Raw genomic sequence first — 25317 nt, forward strand, 5'->3', positions numbered from 1 at the left:
GGCATACTGTCCTATCTGCCTTCCTCAGACACTTGGGGTACCCACGAGCTATGGGGCTGGGGCAAAGTCACTCCGAGCCTGTCTTACTAACAGTCATCGCAGCTGCACGGAGTCTGAGGCTGCACAGAGCAGCAAGGTTAGAGAGGAAAACAGTGATGCTGCAAACATACAGCAAGGCCAAAGGGATGGGCAGAGGCTGCAAAGAGGCTGTAGCTGCCTCTCTTCTGCCTGGGCCTCCTCACAAGGGCAGGAGGACCAGCCAAGCACACAAGCGGTCGGTATTAATTAGCTAGGGTGGATGGACTGCGGAAGCTAACCACTTACACTGCTCTGTGGGAGAGAGCACTCATCAGCGAGGCCCTGGGAAAGCACACATACCACTTCAGCTCAGAGACATATAACAGAAGCTGCAAGGAGGGGAAAACTCAAGGCACCGACACTCCGCAGACTCGGGGTTTCCTGGAAACGCCTATACTTTCCATCAGCTGCTGTCCCCACTGTGAGCCAGGCCTTTACTGCTCCCCAGGACCTCTCTCCAGAATGTTTCCACTTCCCCTGTCTCCACAGTCCTGGACACATGGACCCGGGGAGCAGCAAACGGTATCTGGCACAGTACAAACCTTTGCCGGTACCTGACCTACAGCTGTCTGTAGACACTTGGGGTGGCATTTACTATGTACGAAGCACAGTTTTAATGAGATAGTCTGTGGATTCATTCTGAAAGTAGAAATGAACTGTTAGTTGTAACTGCAGAAGGGTTATATAGGCATAAAGGGCTGGAGGCAAGGGAGCAGAAGAGAAAATGGGCATGGTAAGATTGGCACTCAGGCCCCACATCACAGCTGGTTAAGAGACAAAGCTAACAAGGGTTGCTGGTTGAACTTCTGCCAACCCTGTAACTTACAATGGGAGAATACCAAGTTCTGGGGTTGAAGAGTTCCTTTAATCCTGGCCATTCATATGGGAAGACCTGGGTGGAAGATAGACAATCTATTTCTGTTCAAGGAAACTAAACTACTGGCTGGTGAGAACCATCTTCCTGGGAAAAGAGGAGCAGAGGAATATTTTATAGCACATTTATGTCTACATCTATCTACCCACCAGCAGGCTTGTTAACAGATACTTTAGAAGTCTATGCCACGTCAGCATATGCAGTGTACAAAGGGAACAAACACGAGAACTCTTGGTTTTTCGAGACAGGGTTTCTCTGTGTAGTTTTGGTGCCTGTCCTGGATCTCACTCTGTACACCAGGCTGGCCTCGAACTCACAGACATCTGCCTGGCTCTGCCTCCCAAGCGCTGGGATTAAAGGCATATGCACCACCACCGCCCAGCCTAGAATTATTTCTTTACAACTACATTCACATAGCCTAAGTAGAATAACCCAGAACTGCTTGAAGAGCAAGGGCATATGCCAGGCATTTGTAAGGAGCTTAATCTACCGGTCAAAGTCTAAAAGAGGGACAATGAAACTATGCAGAGAGCAGACAGCCTTTGGGAAACGCTACCCTTTTGAGACTTCGGCAACATATTATATTTCCCATCTCTATTTAAGCACCAATTAAAAAATATTATTGTGTGTGTGCCTGTGCACTATAGTGTGGGTCTGTGTCTATCCATGTGTGTGTGTGTGTGTGTGTGTGTGTGTGTGTGTGTTTATATATGACCCTGTGCCTGTGTGTTGAGGGCAGAGATAGTTTGCAGGAGAAGCTTCTCTCCTTTATCACGTGGGTGGTTCCCGGGGTCAAGCTCAGGTTGTCAGGCTTGGTGACATGTGCCTTTACCCGCTGAGCAATCTTACCAGCCTGTTGTGGAATATTTGTTTAACTATGCAAAAATGTGTGGCATTAGTTTAACAATGTAAAGATATGTTGCACTTGTTTATGTTGCCAAATATTTGTTTAACTATGCAAAGATGTGTGGCATGTGTTTAATTATGTGGAGATGTGCTGCTGTTTTACCTTGCCTCGCTAAGACAACTGATGGGTCTAAAAAAAAGATGAGCAACCAATAGTGAGGGAGGAGGTATAGGCGGAATTTTCAGGCAGGGAGAGAACATAGAAGGAAGAACTTAGGCTCAAGGAGAAAGGGAAGAAGATGACAGGGTCCAGACAGACAGACACCGAGGAAACAGAAAAGTTGAATATACAGAGTGAAATAAAGGTAAAAAGCCCCAAAGCAAAATGTAGATGAATAGAAACAAGTTAAATTAAGTTAAAAGAACTAGTGGGACAAGCATAAGCTAAGGCTGAGCACTCATAATTAATAATAAGTTTCGATGTCTTTATTTGCGAGCTGGTTGGTGGCCCCCAAAAAAAAGCCAGTTACACCAGCCATTAAGTCTGCTTACGTCTGGCTAGGGACAGACACATCTCATACTGTACATATTTATGTGGGACTCTTAGCCATAAATGGTTCATACTAGTGGCAGCCGCTCTCTGCTTAGTTTCAAAAAAGTGAATGATCTGGTGGCATCTGTGGGTCTCACTGATGACACTGTGGTATCAAGGACATTTGTTTGTTGACTCCTATTCAAAAAATACTACTGACAAATGAACAACAAATTTAAATAGGATGGTTATAATATTTTCAACTGTCAAGAAGCATAAACTCTTCACTCTAGAAAGAAAGGGGGTTTCAGTGAACTCACTAGTCAAGAACTGCAACTAATTCAATTTATATTCACCCTGGCATCTTGAAAATGTCCAACCTATATAATTTAAAAGTAGGAAACATTAAAGTCAATGGCATTAATCTGGCATATCTAAACTATCTGAAAACAAACAGCAACTGAATACTCACAGGGAAAGTAGAACTAGGTAAAATGATTTAAAAAATCAAAAGGAGTTAAAACAAAGGGTGCAAAATAGAACAAGAAATCAAAACCACTAGATTAAAAGATATTTCTTTTCTTCTATCCTAAAACTGCAGAAAAAATACAAAGCCAGGACTCAACTTGAGACGTTTTAAAACAAGACGTGCACTCCTTACAAGTCAGTCTGAACTGGAAAGGCTCTTTCACTTATTTCCCCACATTTTCCCTGGGTTTTCAGAAAACTCAATTATGTTTCAATCTTTTATTATCTGCTAAATAAACTGAAAAATTAAACACATTTCCCCCATGAATTCATTATTCCTCTAATGGCAAGTAACTTAAGGAACTCCACCAAGCAAAGGACCATTCCAGTCTGTTTTTGCTTGTCTGTCCTATTTTGAGACCTTATTATTTTATGTGTACAGTGTTTTGCCTATATGAATGTCTGTATACCATGTCTGTGCACCAGATCCCTTAGAACTGGAGTTACAGATGGTTGTGAGCCACCATGTGGGTGCTGGGCACCAAATCCAGGTCCTCTGGAAGAGCAGTCCGTGCTCTCAACCACTTAAACCAGTTGTTTTCAACCTGTAGGTCTCGACATCTTTGTGGGGGTTGAATGAGCCTATCAAGGGGTTGCCTAAGACCATACGAAAACACAGATGTTTACATTGTGATTCATAACAGTAGCAAGATTACAGTTATGAAGTAGCAATGAAAATAATGTTATGGTTGGGGGTCACCACAACATGAGGAACTGCTGTATTGAAGGATCACAGCATTATGAAGGTTGAGAACCATTGACTTAAACCATCTCTCCACCTCCATGTTGCCTTTTTTGTTTTTTATTTTTTTTTGGGGGGTGGTAGTTAACAGGGAATGAACCTAGGGCTCTCACCATAACTAGATGACATTTTACTACAGAAGAACCACATCAAGAAATTTGCGTTTTAACATTAAAAATTATTTGTTTGTTCTGTAAAATGTGCTGTGTGTGACCACAGGGTGCATGTGTCACAATGTATGGTGGAGGTCAGAGGACAGCCTTGGCTGTCAATCCTCCCTTTCCAGTTCCTTGGAGACAGGTTTTCACTACTGCTGCCAATGAGCTTCCAGGGACTCTGCTGTCTGTGCCCACCCCCCCTCCCCACGCCCCATATGAACACTGGGTTACAGATGCCTGTGCTACAAGCTTGGTTTCCACCTAGTTCTAGGGATTCAAACTTGGGTCCTCACAATTGTGATGCAAGCAATTTTACCTATGGGGACATCTTCCTGGACCCTCATTTTAAAATGTTGTCTGGGCTGGCCTCAAATATGTAATCCTCCCGTATGAGCCTCCTAAGTAACTAAAACTACAGGTATACGCCACCATTCTCAGCTCAATGACTTGAAGAATAAAGTACTGTGAAATTGGTAAATGATGTATCTTTCTTCCTTCCTTGGTCACGGAGTCTATGACTATTCAGCTAAGGAATAATCACATTTACAATATTTCTTGATGATACACATTAAAATACATCAAACAGTTTCCTCTAATTGGTTCTCTTTAGCTATTTGTTTAAAGTATTGTTAGTTTATTAAAAATTTCACACTATACTACTTATTTCCAACAACACAAGCCAATATGAAAATATTCAAACCTAGTGTTGCTGTCAATATTTAATAAGACTATTCTTTAAAAAGCCTTATATGTTAAGTCCAAGTGCCCCAGCAAATACCAGAGCTTTGTTCTATGTACAAGAAGACTGTGCCCAAAGCAAAACCACTCAATATATAATTTTAATAATGAAAACCTACAGTATTAGAAACCAGGCCATGTAGAGAAAAAAACAAATCACCTAGGTGAAAGGGTAACAAACACTCACTGAAGGATAACGCAGCCCTCAGGAAAACTATGCATATGAATAAAGTTTATGAAACTGGTTCAGGGCCTCTGCAGAGAGAACCTTCAGTTTATTTTAAAGCTGCCTATAAAATGCTTTCAATATTGCAATATGAATTATTTATAGAAGAGTGTACATTTAACTTAAAAGTTACAATTTTATTGAAGGATCTTAGGAATTATGAGGGGAATCAGGAATGTATCAATGTATGTAATATTTGGGTGATTCTTTAATTATATGATTTCCAGAGGAGTTAAGATTTCTTATTATCTGACCAAGTGACACACTTTTCTAATCATTTTCATCTTCAAACTTAAAAAGTTAAATGGAGAGTGAGATGCTCCCACCTTTCATTTTAAAATTACACAGAATGCCTCTTAAAGTTAATGGTTTATAATGATGTACATATTCTTGTAAGACACAACTGCTAATTCAAAAACTGAATTGATCATGCCTGAAGTTGGCAATACATTTCCTCATGTGTCTGAAGTTAACACAGAGGGTTATCAGCAGAGCGTCTGGATTTGAGGTTTTACTGTAATGGCACCACGTGTTCCATTGAGAACATTCCAACAGATGCTATATTTAGACTATTCTTTTTAACCAATTTTCTGATTAGTCCTTAATGATGCAAGGGCTCTTGAGGAGGCCACAGAATGCTTAAACACTGTTTGTAGTCTATAGTCTTTTGAACTTTTCTTTAAGAGAATTAAGACACAATTACCCTGACTTACACAATCACATTCAAATGTAAAAGTCTTAGTTTTTAAAAAGTCTCCCCTAATATCTCAATTTCAAAGCAGAAACACCGCAGTGCAAGGGAAAGCACACTGAGGTACCAAAACTGAGTGAGAGTTTCTTTCCCCAGCCAGTGACCTGGTGAGCCACCTGACTGACCAGGTTAAAACCTGAGCTCTCCAGGAGCCGGCAGTCAGCTTCCAGTTGTATATGAGAAAACGTTCCCTATTCCCTAACTTAACAGAACATGAATTCCTGTAATAGCACAAGAAGTGTCAATTTATGAACACTAGAGGGCAGTAAAACACTGGGAGGAATATTTAAATTACAGGTTTAAAAGAGGCACGTTAGTATATTCTTTTTTTAAAACCAAAATCCTAACACTTTAATGATGTAATTTTCTTTTATGCTGATGACATACAAAGCATTCTCTAGTACATCAGTTTGGATGCTACTTACTTTGCAAAATCCAAATAAGAAATGTGTCCATGATAAAACCCTGGTTTCATCTCGTTCCAGGTGGTTATATTCTTTACAAAGCGTACCTAAAAAAGGAGGACATATTCATTACCTCACTGCAATTTAAAGAAAATGATATTCCACAACAGCAAAACACCTCCTGCTCAGGAGCAGGACCAGTCCCAGCATTTCAACAGTTACAGAGCTGGAAGACACGTTTGAAGTAAGAGCAGTTAGTGTAATCTGTATGTACTATTTACCACACCCATGTACAGTGGAGTACATTTACACAGGGTGGTAGGAGGGCATGGGAGTATTTCCCCCTCCAGAGGGTAAATCATAATTGCCAACTTGACTTAATTGGAATCAACCAAGAGCGCTGTGGATATCGTTCTGTATAAATAAAACACTGATTGGCCAGTGGCCAGGCAGGAAGTATAGGTGGGACAAACAGAGAAGAGAATTCTGGGAAGCAGAAGGCTGAGGAGGGGAGAGACTGCCAGCCGCGGCCATGACAAACAGCATGTGAAGATGCCGGTAAGCCACGAGCCACATGGCAAGGTATAGATACATACAGTTTGTAAGCAATATAAGCCTCTGTGTTTACTTGGTTGGGTCTGAGCGGCTGTGGGACTGGCGGGTGACAAAGATTTGTCCTGACTGTGGGCAAGGCAGGAAAACTCTAGCTACACAAGAGATAAGCCACTGGCACAGCTGTAAGGGATTTTCTTGATCAGCTGATCTGCAGTGGGAAGGTCCACACTAGATGTGGCAGCCAGATGGGAAGAGGATGGGGAGAAGGCTGTATGTGGCGCCTTTGCACCTCCCTGTGAGTTCTTTACCCCGTAGCTGCCTGTACCGCTGACACTACTCTAACTACCGCCCCTACTGTAGCCACTGCATCCTTTTGCAGATGTCAGAATCCAGATTCTTCAGGCTTCAAACTTGGGACTGAAGAGGAGCTGCTCTAGACCCTCAAGGCCAAGCTGGCATTCCTCGTGGACTGAACAGTTACAGGATCAGCTGCTCCAGTGTTTAGGTACTCACTGTTGAACTACGTGGAAAGTATCATGAATAAGACATTCTAACACTTGCTCTCTTGTATAAGGTTTATTTGTATGGTTGCATGTGTATGTGTTTCTGTGCACATGTGTGTAGAAGCCAGAAGAGGGTGTTGGGTCTCATAGGGCTAGAGATATAGGTAATATGAGCTGCTCTATGTGGGCGCTGGGAACCAAACTCAGGTTTTCTGAAGAGGAGCAAGCCCTCTTAACCAATGATCCACTCCAACACGATCCACTTTTACTATACTTACATACACACAATATAAATGTGTGTGTGTGTGTGTGTGTGTGTGTGTGTGTGTGTGTGTATTCATGCTACTGAGTCTGTTCCTCTAGAGAACCCTGGCTGTCTTAATTAGGGTTTCTATTGCTGTAATATAAAACACCACGACCATAGGCAACTTAGGGAGGAAAGGGTTTATTTCACTGACATTTCCACATTACTGTCCTTCATCAAGGGATGTCAGTGCAGGAACTCAACAAAGCAGGAACTGATGCAGAGGCTATCAAGAGCAATGCTTGTTCCTTCTGACTTGCTCAGTTTGCTTTTTTAGACACCCTAGGACCACCTGCCCAGGTGTGGTGCTGCCCACAATAGGGTAGGCCTGCACACATCAATCATGAAGCAAGTAAATGTCCTCATACACTTGCCTGTAAGCCGATCCTATGGAGGTATTTTCTTGATTAACATTTCTTCCCAGATGAGCCTACCCTATGTCAAGGTGACCTAAAACTATCAACAGTACACTTATCGACAATATGTAGTGACGCTAGAAAGCAACATTCCAATGTAAAGAATTCATTGAGTGTGTGTGTGTGTGTATGTGTGCATGTGTGTGTGTGTGTGTGTGTGTGTGTGTGTGTGTGTGTGTAAATTAAAAACAGATCTCATGAAACCTTGGTGAGCCTGAAGTTCATCACATATTCAAGGATGACTTTGTAACAGTCCTGGCTGTCCTGGAACTCATTCTGTAGACCAGTCTGGCCTTGAACTCACACAGAGATCTGCCTGCCTCTGCCTCCCAAATGCTGGAATTAAAAGAGTGCACCACCATGCCTGGTGACTTTGAATTCTTGATCCTCCTATCACCACTCCCCAAGGGGTTACAGTTATGTTCCACCATACCCTGTTTATTCCATATGTTAAATATTTCCTTCTCTGATACATTATTCAAAAGGTAATCATAAAAAGATATTTCTATTTATGCTTCAACAAATTAAAATAAAACTACCAAAATGATTAAAGATAATGATTATAAGCAGATTTTAAAAAGTGGATATATAAGCTTGTTCAAATTAAAACATTTAACATATCCAAATATCTAAAATTTTCTTTTACTTTTAAGAATTATGTTTGTATGTGTATGGATCACTGTGTGGGTTTGTGCAATATGAGCAAGTCAGCAGGTGTCGACAGAATCCATGAGAGGGCTGGATCTTTTGGAGCTGGTGTTACAGACTGCTGTGAGCTGCCCGATGTGGTACTGGGAACTGAACTCAGGGCCAAGGCAAGAGGAATATACACTCTTAACTGGTAAGGCAATTTTCTAGCCCTTAAATACTTATTTTCCTGGAATTAGAAGTACACAAAAAGTTAACATGAAAAATTAAGTGCACATTAATTATTTTTAAAGAATTGAGAGAAAATTTTGAAAAAGGAAAGAAAATAACTGGTTAACTTAAAGAGTTTGAGTGCCAGCAGCTACACAATTCCTCAAAGGAAGTTAGTCCGCACAATACCCAGCAAGTGGTCAGGACTCTGTTCTGGAGACTAGACACACACGGCGAGGCCCACTATTCTACATTGCAGGGAAGGCAGACTGTTCACGGGTCCCAGAAGAACAGAGCCTGCTGTGGATATCGCTCTGTATGCTGTGAATGTGTTGCTCTGATTGATTGATAAATAAAATACTGATTGGCCAGTAGCCTGGCAGGAAGTATAGGCAGAAAAGGAGAATTCTTGGAAGAAAGTTGGTGAGGAGACACCAGCCTGCTGTCCAGGGTGCAGCATGTAATGGCACACAGGTAAAGCCACGAACATGTGGAAACATACAGATTAATAGATTAATTAGACATATAGACATATAGATTAATAGAAATGGGCTGAGTTTAAGTGCAAGAGCTAGTCAGTAGTAAGCCTGAGCTAATGGCCATGCAGTTATAATTAATATAGGCCTCTGTGTATTTACTTGGGGGATGCAAGTGGGAGAGATTTGTCCACACTGCCAGCAGGCTGGGACACAGGAAAACTTTCGTTTATAAGAGCCCACACTTCCGACAATGTATCAGTCTTTCATCTACATTTTAGACCTGAGTTACACAGATCTATTCTACACAAACTTGGCTTCTGTCACTATAACAGTGACTGAGGATGACTGCTTTCTACAGAGGGCCTGTTGGTAAGTTAGGAACAGAACAGGTGCAGTCACAGTCAGAAAATGTCCATCAGATAGATAAAACAAGGTTCTGAGACAGTTTAGTTTTAAGGGGACACATTATTAACTGGTACACTGATGCAAATGATAGTAACATTAAGAGCCACATACATACATGTATGTGTGTGAGGTTCTTGTGTTCTCTCCTATTCATTCTTATTGGTTTTTTGTTTGTTTGTTTGAGACAGGGTTTTTCTGCGTTGTTTTGATGCCTTTCCTAGAACTCTCTCTGTAGAGCAGGCTGGCCTCAAACTCACAGAGATCTGCCTACCTCTGCCTCCTGAGTGCTGGGATTAAAGGCATGCACCACCACTGCCTGGCTCCTATTCATTCTTTTAGTTAAGCACCAAGCAGAATAAAAATATAAAGTGGCAAATGAAAAATAAAGTATTAGATAATCCAAAATCTAAATCTGTAAAAACTGCATGACATGAAATGTGTTTGTAATAGTTAATTATGTTGGGTCTTATGAAAATCAATTACAGTATTTCTACCAAAAATAAAGAAGGGTTGGACAGATGGCTCAGTGGTTAAGAGCAGTGGCTGCTCTTCCAGAGGAAGAGGAACTTGGATGAATTCTCAGCATCCACATGGCAGCTCACAACCATCTGTACTTTCAGTTCCAGGGGATCTGATGCCCTCTTCTGGCCTCCGCAATCACCAGCCAGGCACATGATGCACAGACATATATCAGGCAAAACACCCATACACTCGTTGAAAAAAAAAAAAGAGGAGGTGTTGAAGAGGTAGGTGATTTTCACAGTATAAGACATGCTTAGAAACTCAGGTGTTTGCCAAAAGCTGAGATTTAATGTGGACAAGGTGGTTTAGGAGGGGAATGAAAAAAATACGCTAGATTAGATTCTAAGGAAATGCTGTTGCAGAAAGTAAATGTCAGAGGGGACCAGAACATACAACTATGAAGTAGAATGTGGAAAGAGACTCACAGAAACAGAAGTCAGACGTGTACTCCAAACATCTTCTCCTTCTCCAGACATTCCTAAGGATGGTCAATATTAACCTGAGGCATCTTAAGGATGAATGCCACATCCAAACATTCTTTAACATGGGGAGGGAATCTCAGGAGGTTGTTGAGCTGGACCCTGATATAGCAGGTCTAAAGGAGTACCTGGAGCTCTGCATTTCTTTCATTCATTCATTCATTCATTCATTCATTCATTCATTCATTCATTCAGTGAGACAAGGATTCTCTCTATAATAGTCCTAGTTGTCCTTGAACTCCCTCTGTAGACCAGGCTGGCCTCAAACTCATAGAGATCTGTCTGCCTCTGCCTCCTAAGTGCTGGGATTAAAGGCATGCGCCACCACCACCCAGCAAATTCTGCATTTCTAATAAACCCACAGGAAGTGTGTTGTTATCCCTGGACCACAGTAAAGCACATCATTTCAGAAGGTGTGGGCTTCGGAGCCAGCTCTTACCTTTATTAACATGAGGCTTATTTTGTGGCGCTAGCAAAGAAGGCCCACGGGCTACAGAAACTCTAGGGCAAGGTGACCCTCCTACCGTTATAGAAAGAAACATGGAGATCCAGCAGGGTTTTCGGTAATCGTATGAGCTACTCCAGTACTTAAAACCAAGAGGAGGGCAGAAGCACTGAACTCTGCCTACTTTCTCTCTCTTTCCTGCACTCCTACCTCGCCAGGGAGGCCCGAAGCACACCAGAAGCAAGCATTTCAAAGAAACGGTTCACAGATTAAAGTCCTTCCAGTCGGGCTGAGGAAGTTTGTTAGAGGCAGGAGACAGAAGCAAAGGCATGAATATTATGCTATAACCAATCTCGAACTTACTGTAGAATCAGAACTTTAGAGGTGGAAGAGACCAAGGGAATCCTGTAGTCTTTACTTCTAGAAGGACACTGAAAACCGAATTATCTTAGATTGACTTGAACTGTGGGGGGCTGCCTCAAGAGGTTTCAGAGGAGAAGAATTTTAGTATGTGGCCGAGAGATCGCTCTTGTGATATTTTGGTGAACAAAGTGGCTGTCTTTTGCCCTTTCTGAAGAGTTTGCCTGAGGCTAAAGTGAGGAGATTTGGATTAATTCTGTTGGCAGAGGAAATCTCAAATCAGCCTGTTGTGTGGCTTTTAGTGGTAACTCCAATGAAGATTTATAATGAAAAGGAGCAAGCTGAGAAAGGTAAAATATGAAATGTAAAATCTGAGGAGAAAAGGAGCACCAGGAAGTGGAATGCAGCTAAATTCTCTGCTCAAGGAGATAAACAGATCAAGAAATGGAATAAATGGAGTGTTGAGCTCAGGGCAACATCTCACCCAGCTGAGTTTCCAACCTGTGAGAAGAAGGAATTAAAGAAAAGCTTAGAGCTGGGTGTGGTGGTGTACACTTTTATTCCCAGAACAAATAAAAGCCTTCTGTACTCAGAAGTCAGAGGCTGGCAGATCTCTGAGTTTGAGGCCAGCTTGGTCTACAGAGCAAGTTCCAGAGCAGCCAAGCTTAGGCAGTGAAGGTAACCAGTGAAAACAGAAAGCTGGTGAAGATGTAATTGAAAGATCTCTGAGTTCAAGGCCAGCCTGTTCTACAGGTCAAGTTCCACAACAGCCAAGCTTAGGCAGTGAATGAAACCATCAAAAACAGAAATTTGGTGAAGATGTACTTGAATGAGGGGGCCATATTCTAGCCCCAGCAAGCAGCAGAACATGGCAGCTTTGACCACATGGTTCTGAAATTAAGGACAGAAGAAAGAAGCTATGGAATTTCCTCTGTGACTAAGAAAAGCCTTTGAGGCCAGGCACGTGTCAGGGATGTCCCTGAACAGAGGTCTAGAGAAGTCATTTCGTGAAGCTGTGAAGGTGAAGCCTGGATTGCCTTGGAGAACCCAGGATGTTGAAAATACCAGAGCTGTGGGGTACCTGACGAGGAAAGCTGCTAACAGGGAGTGGAACCAGCCCAAGAGAAAGAAGTGTGTTGTAGTCAACATAGCTGAAAGGAGTTGAAGATCTGAAGAGTGTTTCAACATCAGACACTGAGATGTAGAATTTGCAGTTTGCCCAGCTGCTCATTGGTCTTGCTTTGGTCCAGTATTTCCTCACTATGCTCCCTTCCCTACCGTCTGGAATGGTAATATATATCCTGTGCCATTATATACTAGAAATATGTGATCTGCTTTTTGATTTTGATTTTACAGGAGCTTACCGACTGTTAAGTAAGTTTGAGACTTACAGACTATGGGGACTTTTGAAGTTGGACTGAATGCAGTTTTTCATTATGCTATGGCTACAAGACTGTGAAGGCCAGGGAGAGGAATGTGGTGGTTTGAAAGAAAATGGCCCCCACTGTCACCGTAGAGGCAGGCTTTGAGGTCTCATATAAGCTCAAACCACACATAATGAGACAGTTCACTTCCTGTTGCTTCTGGATCAAGATGTAGAGTTTTCCAACACCATGTCTGCCTGCTCATCACCATAACTCCCAACCGCCATGCTCCCTACCATGATGATAATGGACTAAACCTCTGAAACTGTAAGCCAGCCCCCCATTACATGTTTTGCTTTATAACAGTTGTTGTGGTCATAGAGTCTCTTCACAGCAATAGAAACCCTAATACGACAAGGACTAAGTGGTACTTTGTCCTCTGGAAAGCAGCTGGGCATGTGGGAGTGCCATTTACACACTTAACTTTCGTGCAGCCTTCTTCAAAGCTGTTCTTCATGGAGAGAATGAAAGGAATCTGTAGAAAATGGCAGCTCCAAAAGGCTTCCTTTTAAAGGGCCAGCTGAGCCAATCTTCCTTTCAGCTGTGTCTAGTACTTACCCTCTAGTGTTCCAACGTTTCCGTTTCCACCTTGACTTTCCCGCCACTAGCCTGGTCCCAGTTCCCCACCTATCCTTTTTTACCCTCGCACTCCTGCACCCCAGACTTGTCCTTCCTGTTGGTTTTCCTCTATCGTCTACACCAGGGCATTTGCCCATAGGACCTAGGTGAGCCAACCAGTGCATTTTACAGATTCTTCCTTTTATGCCAGGTGAAGGGCAATAAAACACAACAGCATCACATGACATTTAGGAGGCTGAAAACACCGGGCACTGGCAGAGGGAGAAGAGAGAACTCAAATAGATTTTCCACACTCTGATTGAAGCATGCTACCAAGAAGGATGGTTCATAAGGAGTAGTTAGATACAGTACATGAAAATAATGTTTTTATGGCTAGCCTGGAGCAGATTCTAAGCTATGACTTCTGTCGGGTTTTATAACTCAAGCAGAGCTACGCTAGCAAGTAATCACAATACACCTTTAGGGAAAGCAGAAGCAGTGTAGGTGGTGGTACATGATTTACTTGCTTGTTGAATCAGATCTGAACCAATTCAAAAGGAAAAAGCTAAGAAGGCACCTTTGTATGAACAGTATCTAAGCCAACATTCTCGACAGGTTCAACTCCACATCCTGATCATCTGTGATCACAGAAGAACTCCTTCCCACTATCTGAAGGAGTGGGAGTATCCCTGAATTCCCTGGCCTAATTCCAACTTTGTAATTACTATCTATTGAGATGAAGACTACTATTAACTTGAGTAATTACTAGTCACCAACTCCTACTGATAAATTTACTTTAAGTAAACATCTCTTGTCTAGTCACAGGCTTATTTTTTTTTTTTAAGTCTAAACCAAAGAGGTTTTCTATACTCAGGGGAAAAACGAGTTAGTGGGTAGATAAAAAGGTAAGTTCAGCTGTAACAGAGGACACTGAGTCTGAGGTTCAGACCCAAGCTGCTCAAGAGTCCTAAATCACCCAAAGTGGTAAGGATCAAACTTCCATCAATCAGAGGGTTGACTCTGCTTAGAGCTGTAACCCTGGAGCTGTAATCAGCTAAGGACTACCACCAGAATCTAGGTTGGCTTATTTGCTTAAACATTCATCATTTAACAAAAAATGTACCAAGTATCTTCCATGTCTTGGTCACCCATTTGAGGCAAAAGGCATGGGGTATACAGCAGACAAGCAAGATGTCTGCCCTCAAAGGGCTTACATTACAACAGAGGAAAACAAAAAGAAATAAAACCAGACTGTGACCTAATTTCATAAATTGATTAGGATTAGGAGTGATGTGATTCCAATACTTTGGAAGAGCATTTAATATAACATAGGATGGCTAGTCAAGGTCCAAGGGTCTGTCATTTAATCCAAAACACTGAAAGGATAACAGGAAGACAACTGAGGATGAAATTCACTCTAGAGAAGGTAAGAACAGAGGTCCTGAAGTGAGAAAGGCCTGATACAGTCAATGATCCAAAAGGCTAGTGTGGCTACTGGATAAGAAATTTGGTTGCTCTATGCAAAGTAGGAAGATGAATTTAAAGATAAATAAAACTTTCTGGAAAGATCTCAATGTGTCTTTGTATACTGCTGAACTATGTTCTAAATCACTGATCCTCAAATTGCAGCATCAAGTGGAAGCTTTTTAAAAATTCAGAACATCAAGCTCCATTTGGTCCTTCAGAGTGAGAACCTGCATTTTAACCAATGATTAGCTAGTATGTTGCTCTGAGAAGTATCTGCAGCACATAGCAAACTATAAGCTCTAATGAAAATGAGCACAAGACAGCTTGAGAGTAAGTTAATGAAACGCACATGCACATTCAATAGAAATATTTTATTATGCTGTCCTGTGGGGCTAGATGCTTCCAATGTTTAAAGCAAGAGGGGTCATATATAATCAACTTCAGTATACGAGAACAGAATGGATTTAAGAAAGACCACACAGGATACTGCCAATCACACCTACTGTTCTTAACCAGAAGAACTGTTTCTCTAAGCAACTCTTTTTTTTAAAAAAATGTATTTTATTTTTTATGTGTATACGTGTTTTGTCTGCATATGTGTGTCTGTGTACCACATGCATGCCTGGCCCCCACAGAGGTAAGAAGAGGGCACTGGACCCCTTGGAACTGGATTTACCAGTTCCATGGTACCATGTGAGTGCTGGAAATCAAACTTCAGCCCTCTGGAAGAGCAATCAACACTCTTAACCACTGAGCCACCTTTCCAGCCCTTGCCAATTCTTTTTTTAAAATCTGAATTAAAGGCTATCTGAAAAACCAAACTCTAACAAAGGTCATTTCATTTTAATCACTTAGTTTCTTATGCTTTATATTCTATTAATCTCCTCTTTAAAAATCTTTCTTCTTCTACCGTCTCAACTGCTTTATTTCAGACAGGAGACTAAGGTACAACACCCCTGCATATCTGAAGCTGTCCAAAGCAAACAAACTTTACACTATGGAAAAGTTGAAACGGTCCAGTGCCAACATCTACAAACTGTTTAACTAGATCCTTAACTGTTAATATATTGCACTTCCAGTATGCTGTCTCTATGTGCTCAGACATACTCATTGTTCTCAACTACCTGAAAACAGCACACATCCACACTTCCTTCTTAAACATTGTGCATTATTTATGAACAAGGACCTTATCATTTAAAATCAAAAGTCCAATTACAAGATCACACATCTTTGCTTTCCACATCTTAGTCTCCAGTAGTCTTGAGCCTCCACCCCAGCACCTAGTCCCCTGTTGGTTGTCACAACACTGAAACTCTGGAAAAGACAAGGAGAGTTGTTCCACAGGATGTTCTGACATGAATGTCTGCTTTCTTTAGTTATGTCCACATAAAGCATTTTGGTGAGATTATCATACATTAATGTTTTAATTATCCTCAATTTCTGATTTTGTCTTAGGTTGTCAAGTAAATTGTAAAAAGCTCTTTGAAAGACATCCTTGGCTTCTTATTTCATTGGTATTTCTCTGAAAGAATGTGGCACAATCATTGTATATATTGCGTGCTCAGTAAGGTAAATGAGACATTTGAGAGCCAAGCCGGCGACGTTCCAGGATGGCTAAAGCTGCCACTGTTGTCATCTCCCTGACCAGCTCTGTATCAACTAAACACGTCTAGTGCTGTGCTGCTAAACTGTGAGGACAGTAATTAAGCATGTGAGTATTTACATGGTGCCTAGTAGAGCACATACAAGATATGTAGTGCTGGGCTCGCTGGGATGAGCTGGAATGGACTGGATTGAAGAGCTCCATTTGGATACATAAGGATCCAAATGGACCAGGGTCTCCTACTACAGCCCCAGCTTTATGAGTCAATTGGGCTTTAAATGGAGGGTCTGCACAACAGTACATTCACTAAAATCAGACATCAATTTGATGCTACTTGCTTAGGAAGATTAAAACCATCCTTAACTAGCTGAATACTGTACACTAGCACAACAAAAATATGACATTAAAACAGAAGTATAGTAGAGAAGATGGGATATTTGAAAAACGACCTCAAAATTATATAGTTTCAAGTTTACATTCAGATGAAGCTTCTTGGGTTGCAAATGAAAGCGCTCTAAACATGTCATGCTAAGGAAAGGGAGCTACAATGTGGCTTGTTTTTAGAAAATGGCTTCTGCACAGGAGATGAGTAAACTTTACACATATTGTATCGGAGGACACTTCTGTATAAGCCACTCCTCATTAGGACCAGGTTTTGAATTACTGGCTGACACTTGGAATATATCATTTAATGCTTAAGACTACTTCCCTGAAGTGTTCCACAATAAAAAAAGGAAAAAGCTCTTAGTGCTGTTCATTACATAAGCTGATTGCTTTAGGCCAGCACTTCTGATTCTCTGTGTCCTCCTTCTATATAAACACCAAGCTGCTCAAGGGAAGCAGAAGCTGTATCCTATCCAAACGCAACTGGAAATGAAGCTACATGGTGCTGATAAATGTCATGTGTGGGGAGCGTCTCCACACTTACATTTCATGAGGAAAAAAAACATTGCCAGATGCCTTGTAGCTGCCAAAAAACTTTGGAAGGTTGGACACAAAATAAGTAAAAGTCAAACAAACAAGTTAACATTAAAAAAAAATTACTGCTGAGGAAATCTGATGTTATTCTGACACGCTTCTTTTAAATCAAGGTGTGTTGGGCAATGCAGCAATGCAAACCCACTATACAGAATGCAAAAATAACATTTAGTATGCTGTCCCTTGAGATATACAGGATTGTGCTGTGAACTTTTTTAAATAACCAACAGTGTAAAAAAGCTTGTGTTTCATTTACAGAAAATTATTTGGTTTAGCTAACATGTATATTTTTTGATTCTATAAAAAATAAAATATCCTACAGATAGTCAAAAAGCAGATGGGTAGATGATATGCCATCAACCACTAGCCTTCAAAAACAGTTCTCTGGCCAAAATCCTTATCAGTTTTATTCCCTGCTTAGTATAAGGGTTACAGATAGGCTTAACAGTGGGAAAATGCTCAATTCCATAACAAAATAAGTTCCTCTGTTTTCAAACAGCATGGATACCTTCTAATAAAGCTACTCCAATGGCATTTGGGGTTACCAAGGATTTCAGTTTCTTTTTATGATGGTCAAATACCCATTGCCTTCAGTATTTACAATGAGAACTTTATAATTACAGTCATCACTGCAGGTGTGTGGAAAACTGTAAGCTACTTTCAGAAGAGATGAATAAACTAGATTTCATTTAACAATCTCCTCTATTTTAAAATACCATTTTATGAAGTTACCTATCCACTTGATCATATAAAATTCCTGACAATCAAAAGATAAGACTTTGATAAAGACATCAGCCACTATCTGTTTTCCAGGAGGTTAATTTATGGCTAATATGTACATGAGCTACTGAGATGAAATTCAGGAGGCTAGTAAAGAACTTCATACAGGTATCGAGCCACCACTTCCTCATCATAAGTTGAGACAATAAAATAACTTTTGCTGCAGGCATCTAATCAAGTTAAAAAGAATGATTCCATGCTGGGCATGGTGGTGCATACCTGTAATTCCAGCACTTGGGAGGCAGAGGCGTGTGGATCTCTGTGAGTTCAAGGCCATTCTATTCTACATAGTGAGCTTCTGCACAGCCAGGAGTTTATAGAAGAATCTTGTCTCAAAAAAATAAACAACGACCAAGATATTCCATATGGAAGAATATCAAAACTGTGTCCATAACTTTTAGCTATTTATCAGTTTGCTCATTACACAAATTTCTGACTATAGATTATATGCAAGAAAATGTATCAAGTATTAAGAAGATTATAAATGTGGAAAATAGTCGCCCCCCACACACAATTGTAAAAGCTGCTTACAATTCACTGACCACAGTGCACACATCCTTTCAAACTCTTTATCTCTTGCAATATCAAATTTGAGGAGATGCCAGAAAGCATTTCGTATTCCCTACACGGAAATTACCTGATCCTGCAGTGACATTACTGGATTATTTTTGGTAGTGTTGATGTGAAGAACATGGTACCTATTCTTGGCACACAAGTCATAGGCGATGTTGGTAAACGAGGTGCTTGCAGTTTTGGGAACTCTGTTATAAATGATGACTATATCCTCTTCTTCATCTAAAGCTGCATCTTGCCGAGGGCCATCCATTGTATGTCGCTGTTCAATTTCCCGGACTTCATGTCTTGCAATTGCCCTTTCTGTAAAGAAAAGGAAAATTGGACTAAGTTCTTTACCTTTTTTGTTTTTTAAACAAACTTTACTATAAAAAAAACCTTACAAATAAAAAAGTCATATACCAAAATTAACTATCACACTAAAGTCTATATATCCCAATGAATGTCTATACACTTTTCACAGCCACTCTGAATAAACTAAGTTCTTGATAGAATTACGAAATTAGGAATGCCTAACTTTTGATTATCATAAGACAAGATAAAAATACAAAAGAAAACATACAACAAAAAGAACCAAGGCATAGAGGAAAGAAATGCAGGCAGGCCAAGTTTTAAGAGGATGATCTAGTTGATTCTATACAGCTTCAGCTCAGAACACACTTTTCCTTCCCAAGAACTGAGGAAGAATGGTTGTAAAAAGACCAGACCTTCCAAACTACTTCTTCAGGATAAAAAGATGCAATACAAGAACAAAGGGATAAATAGTTAAAAGTGTAGCACACAATAGTACCCACAGCTCCGAAGTCCACTGCCTCAAGGAATCTTCTCTCACACATACACACACCAGACTGCGTGTGCTGTGGCCGGACTGTGAAATGTGCGCCCTAGGCTCATGTCTTTGAACAGCCAGTGGCACTCTTCTGGAAGGTCATGGAAGGTTTAGGACGTGGAACCTGGCTGAAGGAAATGAGTGGGTTCCTAGGGTTTCTACAACCAGGCCCCACTTTCTATCCTCTCTCTGCTTCCTGAGGGAAGATGCCAATGTGAACAGTATCCTGCTATCCTGACTGCTAAGGCTTTCTGTCATGGTGGACTGTGTGTCCTTCACACAGTAAGGCTTTCTGTCATGGTGGACGGTGTGTCCTTCACACAGTAAGGCTTTCTGTCATGGTGGACTGTGTGTCCTTCACACAGTAAGGCTTTCTGTCATGGTGGACTGTGTGTCCTTCACACAGTAAGGCTTTCTGTCATGGTGGACTGTGTGTCCTTCACACAGTAAGGCTTTCTGTCATGGTGGACTGTGTGTCCTTCACACTATAAGGCTTTCTGTCATGGTGGACTGCGTGTCCTCTTCACACTGTAAGGCTTTCTGTCATGGTGGACTGTGGGTCCTTCACATAGTAAGGCTTTCTGTCATGGTGAACTGTGTGTCTTCTTCACACAGTAAGGCTTTCTGTCATGGTGGACTGTGTCCTCTTCACAGTAAGTCAAAACAAACCCTCTCTTAAGTTGATTCTTGTCAGGTATTTGGTCACGGCAACAGAAGAGTTTTTAAAAAATGCAGAAGAGAATACAGTATTTCACAGATAAAATATGCCTAGAAAAAATTATTGTACGGAAACTTCTTTGAAATCTCATTAGAATTTAGTTACTTTCTAGCTTATTAAAATTTGCCAACAGCCAGGAGTGGTAACACATGCCTTTAATTTTGGTTCAGATCTAGTTACCATATACAGAAAGTACCCTTTCCACTGCCTTCTTGGCCTTCACAGGCACCAGGCACACATATGGTGCACAGACATACATGCAGGCAAAACACCCACCAATGTAAAATGAACAATAAAAATGAAACAAACAAACAAACAAACAGACCCACATGGAAAGTTGAGAGCTGAAGTCTAGTAACTGAGGTAAAAACCTTGTGAATGGATTCAACAGCAGAGCAGAGAAGAGAGAAACAGAAGCAGGGCACAGGATCCAGGGAGGCTGAGGGGTCTGGGCTATAATCTGACAGTGCTGTAACAGTCTAAGAAACAAACGAGAAAGAAGACAGCTAACACAAAATTCAACCAACCATGGCTGAAACTAACATCTGCCAGGAGACAGAGACATTTAGAGTCAAGAAACCCCAAATAAGACAAGACCCAAAGACATCCATCTAGGTCAAGACACCCATCTAGGTCAAGAGACATGATAATTAACAAAACAAGTTGAAAGCAACTTAAGAAGCCGAAGTCATGCCTAAAAAAGAATGTGGGAGCTAGCTATCAGGCACACATTTCCCGCTACAAACCACAGAACAGGCAGCACACCGTAATGAGAACTGAAGCTAGAACCCTAGATCCAGAGAACACGGTTTTCAAACATGAAGAGGAAGATAACTCTCACAGGTATGAAAGGAAAATGTTTAAAATCATCACAGATAAAACAAACTTAAAAGAGATTGGCTTTTAAAAGTTCTCTAAACTGAGGGCCAATGAGGAGCCTCAGACAAAGGTACCTGCTGCCAGGCCTGAAGACCAGAGTTCTATTTCTATGACACATATGAAGAGAACTAACTCCTGTAAGCTGTCCTCTGACACATACATGTCTACACACAACAGTTAGCATAGATAGATAGATAGATAGATAGATAGATAGATAGATAGATAGATAGATAGATAGAGAGAAAGAAAGAAAGAAAGAAAGAAAGAAAGAAAGAAAGAAAGAATTGAAAGAGAATTTAAATTGAAAAAGAAAGAAAATAACAGAAACAACAAAAATGAAGAGAATTAAAATGTCCATAAATACAAAATGGACTTGCCTTTTCCAATTGATTTTTTGAGACTATAAACAGCTAAGCAAAAATTGTAATACCATGGAACTTTGTAGACTATCTAACAAAACCCTTAGTACCACGACCAGAGAGATGATTTAGCCATAATACTTTCTGTTCTTCCAGAGAATCCAGGTTCAAGTCTCACCACTCACATGTCTGTAGTTCTAGTTCCATACCTTTTTCTGACTTCTGTGAGCACTGCACATATATGGTGACCAGACATACACATAGGCAAAATACCCATAAACATAAAAATAAAATCTTCAAATCTTAAAAGAAAGTATTAGGCATGGAAAGCCCCGCTTCGAGTTGTTGGTCAGGGGATTCCAAGAGACCCCAAAACAATACAGGCTATTGCCATTGCCCTTGGTGGCCTCCCCAAACTGAGGGAAAGACCTTATTTGCTGAAGACACCACACACTTTGAACATAGAACTTGGAGAAATAAAGCTGGAAATGATTTGGAAGCCTCTTTTCTGAGGACTAGCTCTTAAAGTGTGGGAAGATGCTATTAGAGAAGTCAAAGAAAAAAGAAATCAATAGACCTACGGAGCTATAAAGCCTATGGACAATAATAACCAGCATGGGATGATGTCTCCAAAGGTATAATAGTGGCACTTATGTCTTGGGGGATAAGCAGGAGCCATCAAATTGGAAAAGGCACACTTAGTAGGAGAGCATTCATGTCTGATACTGTAAACACAGCCAACCACCTAGCTGAAGTCATGGCCCCAAGAAGAGAACTTACTACTACTACTTCCCTAAACCAGTATAACCCTAACTGCATTCTAAATACCCACCCTTATACCCAAAGGGAAGGGCAGCTCTCACCTCTCATCACAGAAGCTTCTTTTGGCAGCAGATGGAGAACACTACAGAAATCCACAGCCAGTCAAACTACAGAAAAAACAATTGACCAATGCCAACTGATATATTTCTAACAATCCCTACACCTAAGGGAACAACACAGAACAGCAGGAAGATTTTCAGAGCCAGAGGACCAGGGCGTCTACTGAGAGATAGTGTCTTCATATATGACAGGGAAGCTGCACCCATATAATCTAAAAAATAGTGGTCATTTAAACAAGTCCTGCAGAATGACAGCATCAGCTGACATGCCACTGGGTATGAGGAAAATCCCACAATGTCCTACTCCAAGACGAAGTGCTAACAGGCAATTTATAGCTGCTGAGATACCAGAACCAGTTTTCTCCAGAAATGAGCCCTGGATGGGTTATCTAATTTCATGTTGTTAGCCCTAAACACACATATGGACAACATTAAATGGACTCCATAGATTATATGTGTGTATAAATAATAAAGAAGAGGTTATGAATTTGATAGAGAGTGGAGAACATAGGAGGAGTTGGAGAGAAAGAGGAAAGGATGGGTGGAAATGACATAAATACAGCATTCATGTATGAATTCAAAAATTTTAAATAAAAAGCAAAAAATGGAGTAAATATATTGATAATACCCCCCAAAATGGATAATATAATGAACGTTTCTTCTCCTTTTGAATGAATAATATAATGAACGTTTCTTCTCCTTTTGAGTTTTTGAAAATGTATTTAAACAACAAAAGCAAAAATTAAAGTATGAAATTTGATTCAAATTCATGCATAGCAAGCATTAACACGATGTTATAAACAGAATAAAAAGGCCTAAATGGAGCAGTGGTTTCTACACTTCCTGTGACTTTGTAAAATGACATCAGCAAAGGGAAATATGATGTTTATATAATGAAAGAAATAACTTTGAAAGAACCTACAAAAATACTATACACAAAATACTCTAGGATAAAATGTATTTTTATAAAAATATCCACAAGAATGCAGAAAATAGAAATACACAAGTATTAGAGCCCAGAGAACAAAACCCAGAACAGAAAACAAAATGTCAAAAAAACTTCTAAAAATATATTTAAAGTGAATACAAATGAAATAAAGTGTCAATATTTGTCAACACAGTGTCAATACAGATAGAAGAATACAGGAAAAACCTACAGCGCGTGCACACACACACACACACACACACACACACACACACACACGAGAATAACGTTTAATCGGTAAGGATAACACACAAATGGAAACTCACATAAAGAGATGCTGGAAACTGTCATGGGGAAGCACGGATCAAAAGTACAATGAAGTGCACGTGGGACTCACCAGGACAGCAATGATTAAACAGTGTTCATGAGGAAGCAGAGGAAGCAGACCCTCATAACACTGCTGGTGAGACTGTAAGTGTATTTACAATGGAAAATACTTTAGCACTTCTCAACATTTTAAGTACAGAATATGACTCAGCAATTCTACTCCTAGGTAGATACTCCAAGAAACTGAACACATAAGCAAGTACTCATGTCTACAATAGCACTTTTCTCTAAAGCCAAAAGATAAAAACAATTCAGAGACCCATCAAGAGATGAATGACACATGGCACGTGTATGGAACATACTATTACTCCTTAAAAAGAATAAAGGATGCATGTCAAAATAAGTAAACAAAGTAAGAAATTAAAGATCATAATGCTGTATTTAAAATAGGTAAGTTCATTAAACCTGAACAGACTGGTGGCTGCCACAGGATGGGGAGGAATAGGAGTACTTCTTTAGTTGTGTTATAGATGACTAACTACTAACCTGCATTTCTTAATTATCCTAAACAGTTTGTAATAATAGCTTTCAAGGATTAGAACTTTACTTTTTTAAATGAGCTGCACAGGTACAATACCTTAAACAAGAATAGAAACATATATACGGGATAACAAACCTTAATTTGTATCAATATATAAAAATCCATACTAATGTAAAATATTTGAGATGAATTTTTATCCTATATGTCCATATCCCCACGAAATGACAAACACCCACAGCATACCAAAAAATGACCAAAAAACACCCACAGCACCTCTTGGAAATATAGGCATTGTATTCTCTAGACTGCTTCCTATTGTCTAGGGGACAAAAGCATCCCCAAGGGACCCTGAGAAAATTGAGATAATAGTCAAATCCTAAGAAAACTAACTGTAACATTTGTTGTCCTATCTCTGTGTAATGGGAAAGAGCAAGGCTTATCTGAAGTCCTGGCTAGAATAGTCTAGAGTGCACTAGCTCAGCCAGCAACCTGAAGTTGTTCTGAATGCAGAACTCTGAGGAAACTGCAACAGAGGCACTCTGAGATGCTGGATCACTTGGGCCACCTATTTTCATTGGTATCTGGCCCCCTTGCTCTGAAAACATACAAACTTTCAAAGGTAACACACACACACACACACACACACACACTAACACAAGAATGTACTGTGCATTGTACACAAGCCAGCCAAAGAAGATTTTTTGTTTTATGATGGAAAAGGTAAAAGATATCTGTCAACATTATAAATTTGCTTGAACTGTATAACCAAACCTCTATCCATGCCATTTGAAAGGATGGCATGTAATAAGTCATGAGGACTCTGTAACCAACAAGATTTATCAGTCTCATATAGTCTCAGAGCTGTTCCCTTGTCAAGAGATCAGCATATATGTCACCTGTCTTGTTTTTCTAGGCGTATTTATGTCAGAAGTCAAGATTTCCAGCGTGTCTCCTCCTATCAAATCTGGTCTATTAATTTTGAAGGAATCCACAGTCTTTCAGTTCCTGCGGAAACAAAAGCATAACCTCTCCCCCAATGCAATACATTTTTCTGAATTCCATTTTAAAGTTAAGACATACAAAAGTATCTAGGCTGGTTTAATTCATTCAGCAGTTCTTTTTACAATCCCATGTCTCCTTTCACTCATCAGCATCCAAAAAATTCAAAATCAACAAAGCACCATACAGGATCCAGACTCCCTGTGGATTTCCCATCTTTATGTTGCTTATTCTTTTTATATTCATTTACCCCTTCTTTAAAGATTTTACCTA

At 40.4% G+C, this 25317-nt stretch overlaps 1 protein-coding gene across 2 annotated transcripts in view; it reads right to left on the bottom strand.

The window, feature by feature from the left end:
* Hs2st1 (heparan sulfate 2-O-sulfotransferase 1) overlaps positions 1-25317 on the bottom strand; it is a 165127-nt gene that overhangs the window by 16560 nt on the left and 123250 nt on the right. For both annotated transcript variants that reach the window (XM_016004719.3, XM_006986113.4), the window contains exons 2-3: positions 18651-18889; positions 5899-5984 (exon numbers count right to left, since the gene is read on the bottom strand). In XM_016004719.3, the coding sequence (XP_015860205.1) occupies positions 5899-5984; positions 18651-18889 (325 nt within the window). The remainder of the gene's footprint in view (positions 1-5898; positions 5985-18650; positions 18890-25317) is intronic.

The sequence above is a fragment of the Peromyscus maniculatus genome, chromosome 6 (assembly GCF_049852395.1).
Source record: "Peromyscus maniculatus bairdii isolate BWxNUB_F1_BW_parent chromosome 6, HU_Pman_BW_mat_3.1, whole genome shotgun sequence".
NCBI classification, from domain to species: Eukaryota; Metazoa; Chordata; class Mammalia; order Rodentia; family Cricetidae; genus Peromyscus; species Peromyscus maniculatus.